The following is a 23,315-nucleotide window of genomic DNA, read 5'->3' as shown; positions in this document are numbered from 1 at the left end:
GCTTCCGCGGACACTGCCCCCTGGCGTCGCGGAGGACGGAGGTGCAGACAGCGAAAATCCTGCCCTTTCTTCCCAAAAATTCCCTGTAGAAAATCCTTCCCCCTTCCCAAGACTGTCCCGTCCCTCCCGTCCCTAAAAACCACTTGGAAAAAGCGGCAATTCTAGCTGAAATCCCCCAGGAGCATCAACCTCAGAACTCAGCGACATCCTGTGCTGGTCTCTGTTGAAAAGCAAACGTTCCTAAAGGATGTGAATGTCTTTTAGAGCTTGAAATAAAGGTCGAACAATGAAACTCATCCCTGTGCTCCGTAACACAGCTTGACTCAGCCAGGAAAACACAGAGTGGTTTGCTTTCCAGGCAAATGGATCTCAGGATAAAACATCTCTCTAGCAAGAAGCCTCCCCTGAACTCGCAGATGGGCTTTGCCCACTGCACTAGACAAGCCTCAATTATTTAACAGCCCATGGTGGGAGTGTAAGTTGATTTCCAGCCATCTGCCTTCCACACAGACCTTGGTTAAGGCATCGATTTCCATGGCTGTGGCTGTGAGGCATTTGTCCAGGGCCTCTTTCCATCTGTTCACACTGGTGACACGCTCAGTCGGGCGCGTTCGGTTGTCGTGCTCATCCCATTTCGCCTGGAATTAGAGGAGAAAACACCGTTACTCTTTTCAACACTTCAGGTGTGAATCTCACTGAAGCCCTTCTCTGTTCTCAGCGCTGCCTGACCCCTCGGGAGCACCACACGGTGCCGTTTGGTCCAACAGACATTGGCACCGAGGGAGAGTGCAGAGAACAGCAGAGAGTGCAATGGATGTGAGAATCGCTCTGTGACAGCACAGACACATCACTGCAGGTGGGTTCACAGGAGGGAAATGCACACAGTGAGCAGGTTCTGCACAGGCAAATCTAGCAGGTCCTATACAAGTAAACATAGCAGGTTCTGTACAGGTAAAGCCTTTCACTCCCCTGTCCATACACCCAAATCCAGACACTCACATGTTCCTCACTCTGCTACCCCAACAAACCTGGGAGCAGCTCCTCTGCCCACCTGGCTGCTGGTTTCGGTGTGGAGAGCTCGAGCTTCCGGGTGGACCTGGTGGGACCTGGAGTGCTGGCGCTCGGTGTTGGCAGAGATCAGGTGGGAGGTGCTGTGCCAGTCGGGCAGGGTGAAGTGCTGGCCTGGCTTTGTGCTCAGCGAGGCCACGTCGCTGCACAGGGAAGGGGAAAAAGAGGAATCCTCGGGGCTGATGTTGCTCCATCCCAGAGCCCCTTCCCAATCCCAGAGCCTCTTCCCAGAGCCACAGAGCCATCCCTTCCCAGGGCTGCCACAGGCAGAGAGAGGAGTTAAACCACAACCTGAGCACTTCCAAGTTCTTCCACTTCCAGAAATGCATAAAATCAAACAGAAAAACCCCGAAGTAAATGGTTTTGTGGCACGAATGTGCCTGATGCCTCCCCCTCCAGCTCCCACCACCCAATTCCCTCCCCTCCTGGCTTTGGGAATAAATGAAGAATTAATGAAATAAAGCATCACATTGCATTTCAAAAAAAATTTATTTTCAAATGAATACGGTTGGTTTACAATACACTCAAGTTGATGGTATCTATAGCCAGCAGAGCTCGATGACTGCTGTGTCCTATACACAGTCGTACAGAGGTTACAGATGCCTACGAGAGGGAAGGGACGAGTGAAAGAAGTTGACATTTTACTGTGCTGGAAAGAAAGCAACTCTTTGCAACAGGTAGAAAATTTTGGCAAGAACAATTTGTCTGGAGAGGGAGAAGGGGCAGAGGACACGGCTCCTGCTCAGCGCACATCTCCGACCCGACGCTCCCGCGGTGCAGCCCCCGCCCGCCATCCAAAGAGGCACACGTGGTCGAGAGGGGTAAGTAAAAATAAAGGCTTTTTACCAGTCGTCTGCCATCCACCTACAATCTCATTTGTGCAACGTCTCAAGTCATAGCTCTACCTTAGGCTCGAAACAATTCCCTTTTGCGTGGAAAGCCCCCGAGGACCTCCGCAGTGGGAACACATTCACAATCCTGCCACCACGGGGGAGCAGCTACCAGCAGGGGAGGAAGAGCAGACACATGGAGGGGATCAAATCCACTGGACTGCTTTGTTGGAATTTTGCCTGGAGAAGGAACCCCAAACAGCACAATTCCTCTCTTGGTTTAAACACGGGGTATGAAATGCACATTTTCTCTGCACAACATTCTTCCAGCAGCCTCTGAACAGACACAGCTCGATGGCCAGAGATGTTCATGGCACACAGGATGCCACCTGAGCCACCTTCTCCCAGACATCCTTGAATATTGGCTCCTAACCGAACGCTACTGATTACTGTGGACGCTTCAAGGTAACACCTGCTGACAGACAACGTCCTGGTCCGTGCTCAGACACCTCCAGCCATGCAAACAGCCCAGATTTGCCCCTTCAGCACCAGCTATTCACCTTGAGGCTACCTGGGGGAGCTAAGCTGCTCCCACCAAGGGAACAGACAAGCAAAGAGACAGGAGGGTCTGTACCCTGTGAGCCCAAAGTGTCACCTCCCTGCGGGACACTGATCCGAACACCAGCACTGCTGGGCTGGGCAGCGAGGTGTAAGCCCAACCCTTCCCACCCCAAACTGGCTCTGCCAGCTCCACTGCTGTGCTGCAGCTCCTTCCAAACCTGCCTGCAAACAGGCACCAAACACAATGCCCTAGAAGCAGGTTTGTCTACAGGAAAACGACGTGAAGTTGTCTCAAGGTGAGATTCAACACTGAAAACTGCAGAAATGAGAATATTTCACTGAGGAACAGAAATCAAGTCCAAAGAAAACTAAATGCTACAGCCACAGGAGGGAAGTGATGTACAGAACTGAGTGCCCAGAAGAAGCCATCCTCACTGCAAAGTTGCCAAACTCCATCTCTACCTTCCTCTCACCAAGCTAGGTTGGTGTTCAGTTCTCCTCACTACCTGAAGAGCACTGAAGTTTCCACTTTGCTGGCACATCATCAGGTTCAAAAACCTCCCAAAGCTCTTGGGATTCAGCACTGCTCCAGTGGGCATCACTTTGCTCTTACATCTGAGTGGCCACTAATCAGCAAGACATGGATTTTCTACCAAAGAAACTGGTTTTGAAGATACTTAAGAGATTTGCAAGTGTAAGCATAATGAAAGTCCATTAGTAACTATTTGAACAGCTAATTTTTGCACACCTGTACTAAAGTGGGTTGTGGACCTGTGATTTATGGGCCAGCACAGCCCTGACCTCAACATACAGTCACATCTGTGTGTTGCTAGTGTTACAGTAGGTATTAATCTCCCAACTGCCAAAGGTGTTTGCAAGACCTGTGTAATTCTCAGCAATGAAAAAACCCTTTCATTTAAACAAACTTGCCCTCTGACTGTTTTACAAAAAATTGATTATCTGAGAAGAAAACAACATGGCAAACATCGTGGGACCAACCCCAAAGGCCTCGGCTGCAGTGGAAGGGAAGGGCTCAGGCTCCCAGCAGGGACAGGCTCCAAGCAGAACTGGGTTCACTGAAGATTCCAGTGTGCAAGAGGAGCACAGGTTTGTACCAGAAGTTTGCTCTGACATGGTTCAGCCTCAGAACACCCAGTGACTCTGTAAGGCAAAGTGAATCACCACAAACACTTTCCAGATTAGGTGAAAAACGAAGCAGAATCATTTCCCCCAGGGCAGAGGGGGAACCTGCTCCAGAGCCAGCTGCTACCAGAGCTGGACAACTCCCCAGCATCTCAGAACTGCAACAAATAGAACCTGTGGGAAAAGCTCTTCCATTTTGGTCTGAAAATCCACTTTTTTAGCAGCTTTAAGCCTAAAGTGGCATCTAAGGACACAGGTGCCTCCGTGGCACAGCACATGTACGACAGGTACCAGAGGGTTAGAGTCCTCCCCTCCTGCCACTCTGCCACCCTTCCCACCCCCAAGTGACCACAGGACTCTGCTCTGTGATGTTTAACCCTCCCCTCCACGTTCCCACTGGATCAGACCTCTGCACTGCTCCCTGACACTCCTGGACAACATTCCCCATGTCCCTACAGCCACCAAATGGGGAGAAGAATGGAGTGTGTGGAAGCAGCAGGAGCACAGCAAAGGGTGAGGACATCACTGGCAACATTCAGATAAAGGCAGAATTAATCACTCTCATTAGCTAAACATACCAAGGTTAAAGTTCATGTAAAAAATTGCAAGTCTACCAGGAAATAGGTTTATTGGATGACATTACTTTCCATTAACCACTTCTTTTGAAAACTTCTCCTCTCTGGGTAGTTCTAATCCACAAATAATTCAGGGCTCACTTTAGGTAACTCAACACAAAACCAACTCCATCCTGACCGAGAACTTTGGGCTTTAAAAACACTAACCTTCCTACCAATGCAAACTGGAGATTTTCCAGCTCTGTTCCTGGTCAGAAAAAGGCACATACTTGGTCTCAGTGAGCTCAAGTCCAACACAGACACTTCAGGACACCCAAGCTCACGTCTGACGTCCCCACCAGTTTCTCTGCAGGGCTCGAGCTGACCACAGCTCCCCTGACACCCACCCCTTCCTACCCAGTCCTTACTCCTCCAGGCTTCTGCCACCCTCACCCCCAGAGCTGATCCATGCTCCACACAGCGACAGCATCCTCAGCACAGCCAACTCCACCCAGGCAGAGGGACCTGGCTGGGGAACGGGAAGGAGGCAGGAGCAGAGAAGAGCAGAGCAACTGCAAAGCTGCAGCAAAATGAACTCTACACCTGCCTGCTCTGCTCTTGGGAGCCAGACACACCTCGGGGCATCCCCCAGGGCATCTGTGTTCTCTGAAGGGGTCAGATGCTCCTCACAAAACCCCTCGGGTCTGTTGGTTCAGACAGCACAACCTCCTGAACTGGGCACCTTCCACCAGCCCAGGCTGCTCCAAGCCCCATTCAGCCTGGCCTGGAACACTCCCAAGGATGAGACAGACACAGCTTCTCTGGGCAACCTGTGCCAGTGTTTCACCACTATCATCATAAATTTCTTAGACCTAATCAGAATCAACCCTCCTTCAGTTTCAAACCATCACACTCCTCACTGATTTTTCCACTTGATTTTTAAAGGAGTTTTAATAGCTTCTATTTGGCTCTGTTAATTCTGAGTCTGCCCTTGCTGCCTCCTGCAACACCTTTTCCCTCTCTCTTGCAGAGCTGCCCCAGCAGCTGCAGGACCTGTGTCTCTCAGGGTCTCCATCTCCTTGACAGGCCTTCCCTGTCCACCCACAGCTGCTCCTTGGGGTGTTTTGGTTTGCTGTTTGCTTGTTTAAAGTACTTTTACAGTGTCCGTATCTCCAGTGGTTTATCAGCTCCTATTTAACATGGATACTTGAAATCTTTGTGCACCCTCCAATGACTGACACATTTCTGCTGGAATTAAACCTCACGTGCTGCAGCACTGACACCAAGGCAAGAGATCTGTGTCCAACAGAAATCAGCATTGTTGGGTGCGAGTTCATTTCACCTCTTCTGACAGGAAGAGGAGGCATCAGCTTCCTTCTAAATCTCAGCAGCTTCAGTACTAGCTAAAGGTAGAGAGCCAAAGCAGCTGACAGGCAAGGGAGGAGATCGAAAGTATTGCTGCTGACAAGCTGATGGTGCAAGGTTTTTGGCCCTTTTTAGTCTAAAAGATAAAAACAGCTACCACTGAAAGGGACCGGAGACAGTTTTGGCTCAGAATTTAAGACTGAGAAATGCCTTCTAAATCCTAGCCTAGGAACACTGAGAACTTGGGAATACAAAACAACTGGACATCATGGCAAGCTGAAATACCAACACAGTGGCACTGGGCACTGCAGTAGGACAAGAGAGTTGGAAAGAGACTCTGAGAGACATTGGTTCATGTCTCCAAGGTGAATTCATCACAGCACAGAGCCTGAGCTCATGTGTGGGGAGCAGAGTCCACGACAGCAACTCTTCTCAGCCCTATGGGCACTGCCCACGCTGAGATCTGGGCCCTACACACTTCATGGATGGTGTCCAACAGCTCTGCTTACTCCTAGAAAAGTCTGGACACATTCCTGCCAAGATACCACTTGGAATTACTCAGCAAGTTCTGTGCTTAAGCTCCTGATACCAAAAACATCCTGACTGGCATCAGGTTCTTCCACATCTTTAATGCCCAACACTAGGAATAGTAATAAAACACACAAATCATTTCAGTTGCAAACAAACAAAGGTACCAGAGAAGCACCTGCCTGTGGCCAGTGGGTTTGTCATCTCCTCTCAAACACAACTGGTTGAGCTGAGTTTGGAGAAGTTCTCCAACACATTCAGGAACTTCTCCTGCCTAAGAACAAGTGTTAGAAGCGACACACAGAGCAGACACACAGACCTAGGAGCTGCACACAGACCACCACCACAAGGACAAGGCCCATCACAAGAGACAAGCCCCAGCACTGCTGCCCAGACCGTTTCCAAGGGACGGGGAAGGTGTTTTTGCAGCCATGTGCAAGCACGTTACAGTGTCATCAAAGCACAACTTTGCTATTATTATTACTTTATGCAGCATTACAAGGTTACTGAGGTGCAGTGTTTAATAGTCTAGTCTACAGCTTTGCCTGGCCCGAGGAACACTCACCAAACCCACCTGCTCCCACCAGAGCTCCAGGCTGGGAGCCAAACACCACTGGGCCATGCACATCCCTCCTGGACACACACAGCCACGTGAGGTCTGTTCACAGCAGGACTGACCAGCTCTGACGCCGTCAGGCACCTTTCAGTTTGTCTCCTGCATCTTGGGGCGTTGCCACCCCGAAGAGACAACATCCTGCAGCAGCTGTGGATCCCTCCCAGCACTAACCATATCACCACAGCTTCTCCCACCCCCCAAACCCTCCTGGGTGACGAGGGACACATTGACCAAACCCAACCCAACCCCAGCCTACCAGCCCAGTCTGGTGATCACTCCTCAGTGCCTCTCCCTCAAAGGGAAACACCTTCCTGGTTATTCTTGGTCCTGACTCAGAGGCTGATGCTTGAAAGTACCTACCAGATACCATCAAACACTTGGCATTGTCAGTAATTTATCTTAGATTTGCAGCCACGAACAACTGGAAAATAAAAATCTACAGCACCATCTGCTAAAAAGGCACTTTCTGAGGACTGTCTTGCTTAAGAAAAATAAAAGTCACTCCAAGTTTTACACTGTGGAACTGCTTTGTTTGAACAGACCCTACGGTGACAACCCATGTCAGGCAAGGGGGACCCTCAGACAGGGTCTGAAGGTCAGGGCACGTGGGGTGGCAAGTGGATGGAGTCTCTCCCCATCACTTTCCTCATCCTCTCTGCCAAACTGATGCCTTGATTTTCCCTCACAATTCCTCCTCCTCCACATGCGCCTTTGCCTACTCAGGGACAACGACTCGGGTTTTAGTGTCACAGAGATCAGAACTCTTCAGACTCTGCTCGGAGGTAAAACGTAGGATCCTGTGTCCATCCTGCTCATACCTCAGCTACAGAAAGCACAAAATCTCCTACCAGCAGAAAGCACCAACGAGCTCAAGCTCTAACCACATTCCTTACAAAAAACAGGAGTGAATTGGCTAAGTGAAGTTTGATTTCAACATGTGCCCAAGCAAAAATGACACCCTGACACTCAGCATCGCCCTAAGGTACCATCTTTGGGCAGAAAGACAGACAGGAATCTCTCCCTTTGACATCCCTACGGATTTTTTCACTAGATCCAACCAACCTGCCAGTAGCAGCCACAAAGCTCCAGAGCACTGACAGGGACAGAGCATCTGCTCAGCCTGAGCACAGCCCACGATGGCCACGAGGAACAACCACCTCTGAGACCTGAACTGACAGGTCCAACACACACAATCTCAGCCTTTGATTCCTTGGTTATAAAAGTGCTTTGAGTAAGGTTCTAAACCCTCAGGGAAAATATCAGAAGAGGACAAGATATGAAGAGTGTGTAAAAAAAAAAGCCACCAAAAAACCACCAAAGGCCTCAAGCTTGAGCTTGGAATTTCACCAGAGCGAACATTAAGACTAGAACACCAGTATTTGCAGCTGGAATTCACACAGCAGATGACTAACTGGTATCTCATGTTGAGCATTTCATAGGACAATAATTCATACATGAAGAAGTGAAAATCATTTAGGACCAAGAGCATCTTGAAATCATTCGACTGACAACTTCCAGAAACCCATTTTACTCCTGAAAACCATTTCTGTGGCCAAACAAATTCCCAGGAGGCTGCTGGGATGGACCCTCTGAGAACACCTGTGACTAGGTGACACCTTGCACAGTGCCACAGCCACCTGAGCCCAATGGGGGAAAGGTGACTTACAGTGCAGTCACTCACCCTGTCAGAGATGTCACAAGTTTAACCCCCTCAAGCTCAAAGCATCCCATGGTTCTCTCCAGCTCTGGCTCTACCACACGGCAGGTTTCGGCACAGCACTGCCAGCAGCCCTGGAGATGTGCCCAGGTGGGACGGCACTGCCAGCAGCCCCAGAACATCCCCAGGTGAGGATGAGCACTACCAGCAGACCTAGAACCATCCCCAGCAGCCCTAGAACATCCCCAGGTGGGGCTGACATTGCCAGCAGCCCCTGGAGATGTCCCCAGGTGGGGCTGACACTGCCAGCAGCCCCTGGAGCTCTCCCTGGGCCTGGCACAGTGCTGGAAGGCCCTGGGGCTGCCCCTGGCCCAGCCCAGTGCTGAGCTCTGGGCTCACTCCCGGTGTGGGAGCAGCGAGTGGCACTTGTGGAGCACAGCTGAGGTCTCGGTGCAGTGTCTGAGGAGGCAGGAACTGCTCTCCTACAGGCACAAACCCGAGGGCAGTGTCTGCAGAGTGAGGAGAACCACCAGCCTGTGCCCACGTCCCTCTCTGGGCACCCACAGCCACTCCTGGCAGGAGAGAGAGGGACCTGCTGTGCCACTCAAGGTTTCCTCAAACAGCACATAAAATCTGAGATTATTATTATTTTTTTTCTTTTTAAAGGAGAGCAGGTACAAAAATAAAAGAAATCCATATACTCTGAAAATATACTGGAAACTGCCACCACAGATGAGGTACCATTTATCCCGACCCCCCACCCCCGAACTGCAAACATCAAAATATATATGCTTTTAAACAAAACAGAAGAATATCTGGCTATTTAATCTCAGTTAAAATGACAGCACCCTTTGTTACACTTGATATTTCACACTGTTAATTCTCTTCTGAAAAAGAACAACAAAACAAACCAAGATACCTAACTAACCTTGATTCCTTGCTTTTCTCCTCGTTCCTTAGTGCAGCAATTGTCCATCTCCACTTAAATAAATATAGCAGCTACAGCATCACAATGTGTGGCCCTCACAACGTCAGTAACTGGATATCGTAATACAAAGGAGTATCGGCACTTGACGTAGATATTTGCAAAAACCAAGGAGAGAGAGAGAGAGATTAAAACTTCCAAATCCTCTGCACATGAAAACCAGGTACAACGTTACCTTGACAACCCAAGTCACTTTGCCAATCGAGTTCTTTAGTTTTTGGTGAAAGCAGCGAAAAAAGCTTCTCCGCCCTGAGCGTGGGTGGGAGGAGAAGATCCAGCAGGTGCCAGAGGAGGCTGAGAAGGCTTTGTGGAAGGAATTTTCACCTCGACACGCCAGAAGTCCACGAGAACTCTTGGTAAAATTGTAAAACAAATCTCTGTAAAAAGCCTAACCTGAGCCTTTTATGAAGGGCACTGCGAGCTGGAGAGCTGCAGGGGAGCCCCACGAGGGCACAGACTGAGGAGACATCTCAGAGGCTTATGGAGACACCCAAGGGCTCCCCCACAGCCTCCTCCTTGCAGCAGGGTGTGAAGTGCTGACACTAAGGGCTCCACGAGGTCAGAGCACAGGGCCAAGCAGCCCTTGGCTCGAGGCTCCCCAAGCCCTTGGGCTCTGCTCCCACCTCCTCTCACGGCGCCCGGGCACTGCTCACCCTCACAGCTGTCTCCAGTGCAATCCCACCCGGGCTGAGTTAGCCTTCTTAGGTTATTTGCCTTGGTACTGGGAGATAAAACACACCTACACTACCTGTTAGTAAAGCTCTTGCAGACAGTGTTGTGAACAGCACTACAGACATCTCCATACAACGTACAAACGCACAAAATACAGTACTTGGTTTTCTGGCAGAAAAAGAAAAGGGGAGTTGGTTCATGCCTGGTGAAGCAAAACGGGCTCAGATTTGAGGCTCAAAACACAGTCTATCTTGGCAAACAGTGGATTTGGTGCGAGGGAGAGGAGAGGAGCTCCTTGGCCCAAGCCACTGGTTTTCATGTGAGAGCAGGTGGAGGTGGGGAGGGCTGGGATCACAGCAATGCCCATACAAACATCTGCAGTAAATATCCTATGAACCAGTGCAAATAAAAACAGTCAAAAAATGCAGTTCACGAGTTTACAAAGTGCAAAACTCCCCAGTCCCCTCGCTGAAGAAACTCTCTGACATCTTGAACATTGGTTTGAAAGTGGAATGAAAGAGTCCCATTGGTTTAGTTTCACATTTCAGTGACTGACATGGTAGAACTATCCCAGCCCTCTCTGTTTGCAAAGTGAAATGAAGTTACCAAGAACTTAATTTTAAAAGGAAAGTCATTATCAAAGAGGAAAAAAGCCTAAAAACTCTTATTAATTCCAGACACTTCACTGATGTCAAATAGGTTTAACTAAGCATGTAAAAACTGAGGTCTCAATACAAAACCCTTTCCATTGGATTCAAATATGCTCCACATTTCAAAGCCAAAAATAAGGCCAATTCCTTTGTTAAATCAAAAGTGACAGGTGAAGCTTGCAGGAGCCCAGAAGCATTTTTGTAGTTTTTTTTTTTTTGATTTAAAAAAGGAAAATTCAAGATTCCTTCTGACTATAAAACTTTCCTTTCAAAATTAAGGCTTTTACTTTTATCCTTTTAAAATCCTGGAGGTGTCCATCCCCCATGGGGCAGACACTGCTTCAGAACAGCTCAGTGGACACAGTTTGTCTTTAGAACGCTTATTGCACTAAAAGATAGCAAAACAAGTTGTCAGTTTCTTTTTTTTTGTTTGTTTGCTTTAAAAATAAAACATGGTTATGTTTCTACAAAATAAAAGTTGATGTTGACCATATGTTCTGTAATAATTAAATTAAAGCATTATTATTACTCTAATAAATACAAAAGAAACAAAAAGGAAGCTAAACTTCAAAACACACGTACGGGTGAATCACATTAAGGTGTGAGAGGCAGCAAGTAAACTAGCAGGTTTCTTTTTGTGTTGTTTTTTTTTTTTTTTCCCCCCCAAAAACACCTTAGCTCTAAAGTTTCAGTTCTGGTGTTGCTGTGTGTGAGCCCAGAACTCCTGGGACATCAGATCTCACGTGAAGCTCCAACGGATTGGACTTGCCAGATAGGAAACCATTGAAACTTTTGGACTAGATGAAACAGCAGCTTTAGTCAGTTCCCCAGGGAGCAGGAGGAGTTGGGTCACTACTTTCCCCGGGGAGCAAGAAGAGTTGGGTCACTACTGCCTGGACATGAACCACTTAGCTTCTTGGATTGCTCTTGAAGGGAACTATTGGAGCTGAGGGCTCCAAAGCTGTGAGACAAGACACAAAGGCAGCCGTTGGCTAAATTAGGTTCAAATTACTGGATCAGTGTGCAAAAACATCTCCCCCCTCACTGTTCCCTAGCCAAAGCACTTGGATATGTTCACATTCAAACCCTCGATGGCAACACTGAGAGAAACTCCCTCAATGCAGGGGGTAAAACTCGATTATTTGCTTTTTTTTTTGCACACTTCCCTCCCCCAAACAATCACTGTGATTGTTCCTAAAAGGTGGTTTGCTCTTTGTCTTAAATTACACTATAGATTTTAGTTTATTATTACTATCCGTTTTTTTTTTTTTTTTTGCAACAATAGTTGTGCTGCCGAGCAACTTGAGGTAAAGGCAGAAGAGGGTTAAACTACGAGAAAGAAGAGTTAGAACAAAACAATGCCGGTGGTGCTTCCCCCTGGAGCACCCCCCAAAAAAGCAGTTGGCTGGTTTCATATTGCATAATAGTGCTGTGTTCCTGGATGAAGTAAACAATCTTCCTCGTGTCAATTTAAGGGTGAGCCTCGCGCCCCTGCACAGAGTCAGCTCCAGCATGATGGGAGGCACAGCCCCTAAACCAACCCCTGGAAACATACATTGTATGTGGCTTAAGTTTCTCAGTTCTCCTCTCCGTGAGTGTCTCCTGGGGTCGTCGACTTAAGCGAAGTACATCGTGCGTAAGGTGTCTTGGTGAATCTGTACAGCCTTCGCCAGAGCCTGGGGGTCGCGCCCGTTGCTCTGCCCCGACACGTGGCTCCCCTCAGCACTGCAGAAACGAGGGAGACACAGGCAGGGCTGTGAATTGTATGGATTCCGACCAAAAAGCTGCCTGCACAGCTCTCCAGCAAAGTCATTAAGGCTGGAAAAGACCTCCAAGGTCAGAGTCCAACCTTGGATCACCACACTGCCAACCAGAACAGAGCGCCGAGTGCTGTGTTCAGTGGATGAAGTAAACAATCTTCCTCGTGTCGATTTAAGGGTGAGCCTCCAGGGATGGTGACTCACATTCAATGTTTAGCAACCCTTTCCATGAAGAAATTCCTCCTGATGTCCAACCTGAGCCTCCCCAGGGACAGCTCAAGGCTGTTCCCTCTCATCCTGTCCCGTGTTCCCTCTCATTCTGTCCCTTGTTCCCTAGGAGCAAGGCCCAACCACCACCTGTCTCCAACCTCCTGTCAGGGAGCTGTAGGTCCCCCCTGAGCCTCCTTTTCTACAGACTGAGCCCCTCCAGCCCCTGCCCGTGGTACTGACTCTCCAGACCCTTCCCCAACACTCAGCAGACCCACACAGCAGAACCAGATACTGAGAAAAATCGATCCATCGATTCACCCAGCAACCTTGGGGCTTTCGACAAATCCCTTCCCCTTAGCTGCTCAGCCTGTTCAGCTAAAAATAAGCCTGTTATAAATATATTGATGGCTTGAAGGTTATAAAATACTTCTGACGTAGAGAGTTAGATAAGTGGAAGCACTTAACATTTGCTCCATTCACGACTACTCTGATCCTAAAGCAAAACGGTTTGGTTCCCTCAGACCACGTCAGAGTCACCACCGAACAGTAAACTAAGCTTAACTCTTTTAATCTCAGTGTTACTCAGTGGAACCCACCAACCCACTCTGGCCTGACCAGCCCCAGAGGTAACACAAACTGACCACAAACCAGCAGTAATTACCTGCACTCGGGTGGCTTTGGGCCCAACAATGGGGACAGAAAGCCAAGCACTGTGACTCACCTGTCATGTTCTTTGTCCACGAGGTGGTACCTGGCCCTGAAGGCCACCAGGTGAGCGTAGTAGGCGGGCGCGGGGATGGAGACTGAGCGCGTGCAGCGCACGTAGGTGTGGCACAGCTGGTAGGTCAGCAGCTGCAGCTCGTCCGCAGTGAAGCAGTTGTCATCCCACAGGACATGGTAGTGGGAGGGACGGCTGGTTCCCTGTGGAGAAGGAACAGCCACTCACTCCTCTGGGCTTCCAGGCCACTGCTCAGGCTGAGGTCAGGAAGGGTCAGACTGCCTAGGCAGCTCCAACCCAACAGCAGCCAGAGAACACTCGGGTTTAGCCAATCCTAAATGGATTTAGTAAGTCTAAGATGCACACAATTACATTGCTCTAATTGCTCTTGCTTGGAACAAAGCTCACCTACCTTCCAGACAACCCTCAGAGATCAACACCTGCTCCCAGCTGACTAAACCCTTTTACACCACCCCTTACCTACCTTCGACTAAACTCCTGCTCACCACAGTTCCCAGAGAAACAGTCACTGCTCTTCCCTCCTCCCAAGCCCTGAGTGCCCTAACTGAGGGGAGACACTAGAAACATGGGTTGAACACTAGAAACTCAGTTCAGTCTAACAGTGCACCCAAACTGGGTCAACAGCTGTGCTTTAGCCAGGCTGCAAGTCACTTTGAAACAAACATATCTCAAGGAACAAGGTGGTTGAAGCTTCTTTGTGGCTTACTGTACTACAATATAAACTGAGCTGCAACTACACCCAGAATTTCTGCTCCAAATACTGATACATTCTTTTTTCAAAGGGCCAAAACCAGCTTGCCCACACCTAGGGATAGACAAAAACCCACAATGCAATGACTCAAAACTGGAGCAGAACTCATGCCCACCCAACCTGAACAAAACTCATAGCAATGTGGTCAGACTCACGTGTGAAAGGGTTAATTACTTGCCATTTTAAGCCCGTTGCAAAGGAGCAGGTTTTGTTTTCAGAAATAGCAGATACAAAATCAAGTGACCTCTTGAAAATAGTTTGAAAAGCATCACTTACCACCAAAGCAAGTTCAAAGGTGCTGCAGACACCACCTCGTAAGCAACTCACACTTAGTCCCACAATAATGTCACATCTCAGACAAAACTGAGCACAAAACTGACATTTCCCTCCCAAACAACTGTTTGCAAACAGGAGTCACAAGAGGGAAATGAACAGCACGTTCCAAATTCACATTTACTTACAACACAGCGACTGTACCTGTATTCCAGCATGGCTACAGAGGTAAAAATCAAACTCATAGGGGTGTGTGATGTCTGTATCTACAGTTGTCCCAGCTGGAATATTGCCACTTCGTCCGACCTAGGGAAAACATTTGTTAGGAGCAGCCTCAGCTGTTTGCACAGCTCATCTGTAATGGAAAACACAAGTTTCTATTCACCACTGGCAAGGTCTGGGCGCATGAAGTGCCTTAGAACTGTCTGCAATGTGCCACCACAGCAGTCTTGGGGGTTTGACAAGGACACTGGATGGGTCTCCAGCACCTCAGCACATAACTGCACCCACAGCACTGCAAGGCTTTCCATCTCACACTGCAGAGCTGCACAGACATTTGGGCTCAGTATCACCAGCTTGAGTTTGGACTGACTGATTCGGGAAAAAGGTTCCATTATTTTCTACTCTCTTCTGTGAGAATTGCTGGAGGTTGGTCCTGGTTGGCCACATGGGTGTTACCTCCAAGGGGGATGTTCTGGGGGCTTTTAACATACTTAAGGTAGAGGATTTTTCAATTTGGGGCCACATTTCATCGATTCAACACCTCCCTGAAGGCACAAACAATGAGATGGACAGAGAAACCCACTCTGATGCTTTCTCCGGAGCTCGGCATGCAGCTTTCCCACAAGGCTACTAGGAGAGGGCAGTGATTACCCTTTCTGTTCTGTCAGCGCAGAACAGCCGTGTATGATGTCGCTTCTGCACCACAATGTAGGTGATTCCAGGCTGGTAATCCTTCTCCAAACTGATGCAGGCTTCTCTGATGGCCAGCAGCTCGTAGTACAAAACCTACAGCATGACAACACCAGAGCTTAGGTCTTCCTTCCACTGCATCTACACACCACACCTAACAAATGGGTTGCAGTTAACACTAGGAGCAACTTTGCCACATGATTAGTGATCTGAGGAAGTGTTTAGAAACATGTGGTTTCCCAAATTCTACGATCTCTCCTTCACAGACAGGAAAGAAGTTGCAACTCTTCTTGCCCAACGTGATTAAGAAACTATTGACCTAAGTCTCCATCATTTTGTGCCACCTTAGTGCAACTCTTAGCAACTCGCAGAGTACAAACTGAGCAGCAAGTGCAAACGAGACCTGGAGTAACCAGGTAGTAACAGAAGCATTCAAGAAACCCTCGGCTGAACCAACCTGTCGGAACTGTCCCTCAGAGACCCCATCCCTGTAGAAGATGATACGGGTGGGCTTGAACCGCGTTGACTTGTAGAACTGGATGAGCAGCTCCCTGACCATGGAGGCCAAGTCCTGGATGATCTCCTGCCGGGGCCGCTGGACCCTCACCGTGGCACAGTACCTGCTGGGATGAGCATCCATACTGCCTACAACCTGGGGGGAGAGCACAGGATGGAAGGAATCAGGATCCAACCCACCAAAGCAACTGAAATAGCAAAAGGCTAAAGCAGCAATCTCCAGGTGAAAGATGCTGATGTCCAACAACAGCCGAAGCAACACTTTGAACTGGAGTAAGTACAGGTTCAAGACCTTTTGAGAAGAGGTCCAAAACTTGCCCCCAAGGCACCTGAGGAATTTGCCTTCCTCTCTGCTGACAGCACACCAATGCATGTTGTAATCCAGACAGACTTTCTGTGGACTTTTCTCACCTTTTACACAGAGAAACACCTCAGTTTCCCTTAGTTACTTTACACATGGACACAGTTTCCATAACTGCAATCAACAGCAGCTAAAACACCGAGGGGACAAAACAGGAGAGGACTGAACAAGCCTCCAACCACCACCTCGAGCTCTTGGACTGCACCAACACAAAATGTAAGAAGTATCAAACCCATTTCTGCCCAATCAGACCTGTAATTACATTTTCCCCCTTTAAAAAGAGAAGTATCAAACAGGTTTTTTTCTCTAAAGACATGATTTTTAGCATCCCTGGGAATGTGTGCAAGAACTGGCACAAGCCCTGAGAGGCACAGACATAGCCCACGAGCTGCATTTACTACTCTAACATTTACCCGAGATGAAACAACCCCTCGTTAATTTAGCCAAACTTACAGCAGCGATGGAAGGCTTCTTCCCATCTCCAGCTGGAGGGTGAGTGACATCAGCTCCCAAAAAGATCACTGGCTGCTGGAACACAGAAGGTCTTCAAAAAGAAAAAAGTGCTAAGTCACACTCGTAGCTGAACAGTTGGCGCAAGGTCATCGCTCACGCGGGGGTGGTTTGTCTCAGCCTTATCAGGTACCCAGGCCAAGCCTCAACAATGGCAGCTTTGTGCAAGAGGTGAACTTGGAACCCTCAGCAGCAGCATGGGCTGGAAAACATCCCTCCACACAGCACTGCTTCATGTTCCGGCTCTGATACTGAGCAAATGCTCCACACGATCCTTGGCTGAAGACCTAACTCACAGGCCAACAACCGCTCAGAGCCCAAGCTGGAAGGAGTTTAATTCTACCCCAAATATCACCACCTCTTTCCAGAAGAACATTTCAACTTAAAAACTTGGCCATGTTTAAATTTTGGGTGCTAAGAATCAAACGCCAGCAAAGAAACCCCAAATCAGTCTCCGTCAAGTCTTACCGTTGATGAGGTACAAGGATGTTGTTGATTCCTCCCAGTTTGACGTTAATCTTCAGGCACAGATTTGAAAGGGTCTGTGGAGATGTTTTAATGACGTTCTTGACCTGGACACACTGTGTGGCCATTCCCAGCAGGGTATCTCCCACACGTTTCACCTCCGCTGAGAAGCAAACACGAGGAGACGACGTGAGCCCATTGGAGATTATTGCTGTGCTCTGATCTTAGATAAGCCAAAATAATTTCCATATACGTGCTCTGCACTAACTTCCAACTTATCTGCATGCTCAGACCTGCTTCCAATCTATCTTCAGATGCAAAACATTGGTTTCTAATGCCTGAAGAATGGTCCTGAAGCGTTTCCTACCATATCCTGGGCAGCAATTTCTCCGAACGATACCAAACAGAGGTGTGTCCTTACCATACACGGGTGTCTTCCCGGGCAGGATGACGATGATGAGCTGAAGCCCCGAGTAGGTGTTCTTGAGGTGTCTGAACATGGGCTCCACGCTGTCTGCCCCCTGGGCATACTTGCAGAAGCAGGGCTGGCCCTGGATGGGCATCCCGGCGTCCTTGGAGATCTTGCGCAGTTGGTCGGTGAAACCCCTGCAGAAGGAGATCTGTGAGTGTTTGCATGAGCAACAGCACAGAATAACCAAAGCTGCAGGGCACAGAACTGTCAAATGAGGATGATTCCAAACAGCTTTGAAAGCAGTGTTGTAAAAATGGTCATTATGTGTGAACAGCTGTGAAACATCATAGGCCAGAAAATGCTTTAGACAACTTTAGTACTTTGTTCAAGGTGTCAGAAGGAGCTACACACACAGCAGGGACGTCCCAGGACCAACACAGGTACAGTGTTTTGACTGTAGCTTCCAGCAAGGAAGCAAACCAACCTGGATTCTCTCCCTAACATCTCACATGACTAAACCCAGGCAAAATGCTCGTTACAAATCCTCCATTCATGTTTTCCCTCCATTAAGAGAACAGTCCAAAGCCTGAACCACGACATGCCTTACTTCAGTATTTCTTCTCTGCATTGCCTCTGTGTTGCAAAGCAAGCTATGGCCCACATCTTGATCTCCACCCCAGTGTGGAACTGCTTCCCTCGCATGTCCCACACCCCGTGGCTCGGCGTTGCCACCGTTCGGTTCTGGGGAAACAAAGGCAACACACACTCAAGGGGCTGAAAAGGAAGAGGCAGTTTCAGGATAAGAAACAGAAGTTCAGCGTTCAAACTCTGGTCCCTGCACTGCGCAATGCAGCTGAGAACTGGCTAAGATGTGCAGAGGAAACCAAGGGAAAGCTCAGGCCTCACCCGTCCTCCGTACTGCAGCATCGGCGCCGGGAGCACGCGGCCTGTCACGTGGGCCATCTCATCCCGGACCTTGAACTGGAACTCTTGGACAAATGGATCTGCATCATAGTTTGCACTTCTCACCTAAAAGAGATTTCTCACGTTACAGAAGTGTCCGACTATAACTCAGATAACAAACACCAGAAGAACAGAACACCAGACTGATGCAACCCGGCCCAGTGTCACACCGAGCTGGGACTGGGAAACTCACCAGTCTGCTGATCTCCTCCTGCCTGTCCGGGGCAGACCTCGCTGTGGCCTTTATCATAGTGGATGTCTGATTGTCTGTGAGCTTCTTGATGCACCTCTGGCCAGCCACGATGTTACACACCTGCAGGGGAACCCAAGCATCAACATGCAGCAGGAGCACTCAGAACAGAGCCCAGCACACTGTACACACACAGCACTTGGTCATCACCACAAAGCACAGCCCCACGGGGCTTAAGCAACCTCATATTCTGTCTCATAGCTCTAAGCATTAAAGCACCTGAAGATGTAGACAGCCCTCAGTGAAATTAGAGAGTGACAAATACCTAGATCTGTAAACATGACTGTACTGCACAGAGCACAGATCCTTAACACTGCAAACTCACGGAGTCTGCCCAAACCAAGCTGATCTACCGAAGTCCTTACTTCTAAAGGCAGGTAGGTGTGTTTCTGTTCTTGTCCCACTTGCAGGCAAGGCAGGTGAGGGTATTTCAGCTGGAGGTTGTATTTCTCTCTGAAATACTGTGCTACTGTCCTCTCCACAGTCTGGCCGTTTTCCAGCTGCAGAGGAAAGCTGAACAGACAGACATTTGAGTAAGATCTTAGTGCCAAATACATCCATCTCCAAAACTAATGAACTCTCAGGTCCTGTCACACGCTCAGTGTGAAGCTATCACACATTTCATGCTCTGACAAGAGGCCTCTTACGTTTGATGACTTGCAGGTCTCCTCGTTACATTACAGACACGGTATTTCCTTCTCATCGTCCCACAGTGAGTCACTTCTACCTTCAGACCTGCACAACAGCACCAAAACACCTGATGTTACAACTACCCAAAAATGCACACAGGCAAAACAAGGTTTCATGTGATGGAACACAACAGCTTTGGCGTCATCGAGCAACACAGCACAAGAAAATTATCACTCTCTAAACAACTTATTTTCATTATGATCTGATTTCTGACTAATCCTGATTACTCCCCTCAGAAATAAATCATGATGTATAGCTCAGTGCCATCTGAATTTCCCGTGGCAGTTTCATTTAACAGGCACTGACTGATCTGAGGGCTGTTTTCACCATATTCTCATCCTCAGCTCTATACACCTCTTCAAACCACCAGTTCCAATGCAATTGAAAACAAAAGGGCAAAACCAGATTTGGACCTCATTGTTCACTTCCCTCTCTAGCTTTGTGCCCATGCTCAGCTGCAATTTTCTCTTATTTCACTGACCAAGCTTAACTCTACATTTCGAGCATCTTGCCTGAAAGCACTCAGCCCACACAGCAGAGCAGCTCCAGACTTCTCTCTGCCCACGACAATCATGACAGCAGCAGTGGCAGCTCCAAGAGGCTCTCAGTGGCTGTTGCAGTCACTGTGCACACTCAGAGGACCCTCCAGATCTGCTGGGGGTACTGATCTTAGCACACGAGTGCTGTGACAGCATCCACACACTCCCATCCTTCCCCAGCCACACGGGAGGGAAGGCAGATGGAAACACAGCCTGGGTACCCAACACAGTCACCCTGCAGCCTCCTGTAGTAAAGGCTTTTGAGAGATTTGAGCTGGATGACTTGTCCTGTTGCTGCTTGTGTGGATCATGGACACTGATTGAACACCTCCCCCAGAATCAGGTCCCCAGGCTGTGTTTAGTTTACTGGGGACACAGACACCCCAAAGAAGCACCAGTTGTACCTCTGTGACCACACTACCTGCACCATTAACATCAGTGTTGCTCAGAGGATGGCACAGCCTAAAATGAACCATCACTGCCCTGAGAGGGCACTAAGAAAACAGGAAGAGAAGCCACGAGGCACTGTGGGCAGGCAGCAAAGGGCTGTGCACACAGATATCCAGAACCCACTCCCTGCCCTGTCATTACTCTGCTGTGACACTACCAAGGCACTGCCCTCCCACAGAGCTGCTCACACACCAAGAGCTTTAATTCAGTTTGTTTCGCTGTGTGTGACCACATCCTGCTTGGAATTCCCAGGTCCTACAGCAGCAAAGCCAAGTCTGACAGCAGAGTGAACTTTCTGGCTGTGGTGACAGTGTCTCTGAGGCTCCAGAGATAAGCAGGGGCAGCTTCTCACCCTCCAGAATGAGGACAGAAGGCAGATGCAAACAGGAGGCATGTTAGGACTACTACAAAATGATTCCACAAAGTGTTTTTTAACTCCTGACTATTTCTATGATCACTTCATGACTATACTTCAAATTTACTTTAGCTCTGCCCAGTATTGCAGTAGAGTCTGATCTTGCATCAAGTGTTTAGGAGCTGAGATTAGAAGAGCTCCTCCAAGGCTTCCCTCTTTGCAGACTGCACTGGAATGAAGGGTACAGGAAAATGCAAGCCCAAGTGGCAGATATGGAGTGAAACCACTCAAACCAGCAGCTTATGCAATTCCTCTGGAATGGAATTTGGCCTTCAGCTGCAAATGGCACTTGTTTTTCCACAAGGCAATCCGTTATTAGAAGTCCCTGCAGCAGCAAAGAACCAACGTGAGCCTCGAAATGAGCGTTCACTTTGCTGCAGGAGGAGCCCACACACGATGCACGGCGGCCTCAGCGACCCTGGCCCAGGGGAGGTTGGCACCAGCCACTTATCTCTGCCCAGGCAATGCTCAGCGTGCTCCCTCCTTCCCTCTAAGCCTCTGGGAACACTTCTCAGCTCTCACTTCTGCAGGGCTGCATTGTTCCAGTCAGGATTAGAACTACTGCCACTCTTTTGGCAGCTCCAGGCCCTTCTGGTGCATGCTCCCCAGGCTTCCAGCCCAAACCAAGTCCTTAGAACCACCCTGACTGTGCTACCCAGGCCCAAACAAACCCACTGCTACTCACCCTTTATCTCTTTGGTGAATTTTACCCGATGAGAATCAGTCAGAGGTCTCGGTTGTTCATCGATATTGTGAATGTCGAGGACTTCACACATGAACTGAATTACGGGTTGTGCTTTGTAGAAGGCAGTGGCAGAAACTACAAAGAGCAAAATATTCAGTGTAAAAAAGCCCCATCAGTGTCGTGAAGCAGCTCCTTAAAATTCCACGTAGCCCTCAAGCAAATGCTGTGCAGCACATTTGAAGTAGAGCAGTGAGCCCTGCAAAGCACCCAACAGCCAGTGCAGGGCCCACAGTGCACATCAGTCTCCAGCACAACTACACTCTGCATTTCAGGGGCTGGAAAGGGTGTTTCCCCCAGAGGACACTTCTTTCTCTCAGAGAGCTCAGAGAGCTGCAGTGCCCCAGAGACATTCCCTTTGGCTTCTGCCGCAGGGATGGGATTAGTCTCTCTCTACTACAGACTTTTTAACATGAAAAGCTAACATCATTCAACATGCAACAGGATTTTGTCAATGACACAATCTGCTCAATCACTGAGACAGTATTTGGTAGAGACATGAGCACTGCTTTGACCAGACACCAATGGTGTTGGTGCAGTGGGAAGTGCAAGCCTTGATCCACTCAAATCTCTTCCCCTCCCCACGTGCTAATGACACAACCACACAAAGTGACAATATGCAGGTTTTAATCAGGACAGCTGACTCACTGCATGGAAGAATGAACACAGTCTGCTTGACAAGGGTCCAAGCAACTGGAACACCTTTGAGTGGGACAGGTGAAGTGGCACCAACAGAGCTCAGACACAAACTGCTCCACACATGTAAAACTTTCAATGGCAACAACAGAAATACTCAACGAGCATTTATCAGTCTTCCAGATCTGCTGTACCAAACCCAGAGCAACACCTTCACAGAGAACCTTGTGCCAGCTAAACTAAACCTCAAGTGATGGGGCTGGAAGGCAATTTCACAGCCTCAGTCCACGATGTGGAGCGACAGCTCCATCACTGCTGACAAATGTCTCAGGTTCCTCATTCACAGAAATGACAAATTTCTACTCCAACAGTTCCTGCTACACTTGCTAATGCTGGTAAGAAATTGTTCCACAGGAATTACCACCACAGTACATCACAACTGGGTGTAAATCTTACTCTTCTTGCCTGAACTGCAGCTCTCAGCACCTGGCACAGAGGTACCAGCACTGGCTGTTTCTGGGACAGCTAAGATTGTCACACTCATTTTTCAAACCACAGCTGCTGTTAGGAAGGGAATTTTACAAGAATAAACCCATGTTTGTCACATGAGTATCACCCACACTTTAGGTAAACCAGAACACATAGACTTGCAAATTTTCAGTGTGAAACCTCACTATCTGCAGCACTTTATTATGCACCAAGCACGACCTGACTTAGAGTGCTCAGAGTGTGAGCCAGACTATTTACCTCAGGTCTACCGAGCATTTCAAACAGACAGTGAGAACTGCATGTGAATCAGGAAACTTCAGGCAGCACCTGCACCTCCAGCACTGACACTTTCAATGGGTTTAACAGCTAAACAGGCTCAAGTGCTCAGAGAGCAGAGCCTGACACAGGCACCAGTTGATCTCAGAGCCATTCATCTGGGGCTCAATAACGGAGCAGATCTGCTTTTGCATAAGAAAGCCCAACCCAATCAGCTCTATTCACACCAGTGTTTGGGATATGTTGTACAGAGTTTTCTTGGAAGTCCTGAGCCCCACTCGCTGCAGACAGCTGCAGGAGGCACAGCATGGGCAAACTGCCTCTGCC

General features: G+C 48.7%; 1 protein-coding gene across 2 annotated transcripts in view; it reads right to left on the bottom strand.

Moving 5' to 3' along the window:
• Positions 1 to 11,888: 11,888 nt before the first annotated feature.
• AGO3 (argonaute RISC catalytic component 3) overlaps positions 11,889 to 23,315 on the bottom strand; it is a 14,567-nt gene continuing 3,140 nt past the window's right edge. Inside the window, exons 5-18 of one of the 2 annotated variants that reach the window (XM_009081419.1) lie at positions 21,531 to 21,665; positions 19,399 to 19,486; positions 19,117 to 19,264; positions 18,655 to 18,814; positions 18,445 to 18,542; positions 18,146 to 18,279; positions 17,548 to 17,732; positions 17,130 to 17,289; positions 16,605 to 16,695; positions 15,732 to 15,926; positions 15,236 to 15,370; positions 14,567 to 14,668; positions 13,321 to 13,520; positions 11,889 to 12,354 (exon numbers count right to left, since the gene is read on the bottom strand). In XM_009081419.1, coding sequence (XP_009079667.1) covers positions 12,246 to 12,354; positions 13,321 to 13,520; positions 14,567 to 14,668; positions 15,236 to 15,370; positions 15,732 to 15,926; positions 16,605 to 16,695; positions 17,130 to 17,289; positions 17,548 to 17,732; positions 18,146 to 18,279; positions 18,445 to 18,542; positions 18,655 to 18,814; positions 19,117 to 19,264; positions 19,399 to 19,486; positions 21,531 to 21,665 — 1,940 coding nt within the window. In that variant the 3' untranslated portion in view covers positions 11,889 to 12,245. Of the gene's footprint in view, positions 12,355 to 13,320; positions 13,521 to 14,566; positions 14,669 to 15,235; positions 15,371 to 15,731; positions 15,927 to 16,604; positions 16,696 to 17,129; positions 17,290 to 17,547; positions 17,733 to 18,145; positions 18,280 to 18,444; positions 18,568 to 18,654; positions 18,815 to 19,116; positions 19,265 to 19,398; positions 19,487 to 21,530; positions 21,666 to 23,315 lie in introns of both variants that reach the window. The other variant, XM_009081421.1, reaches the window with a different exon arrangement.

Source organism: Acanthisitta chloris, unplaced genomic scaffold (assembly GCF_000695815.1).
Source record: "Acanthisitta chloris isolate BGI_N310 unplaced genomic scaffold, ASM69581v1 scaffold239, whole genome shotgun sequence".
Lineage (NCBI taxonomy): Eukaryota > Metazoa > Chordata > Aves > Passeriformes > Acanthisittidae > Acanthisitta > Acanthisitta chloris.
The sequence above is the reverse complement of the archived record's forward strand: the minus strand, read 5'-3'. Positions and strand labels throughout refer to the sequence as shown.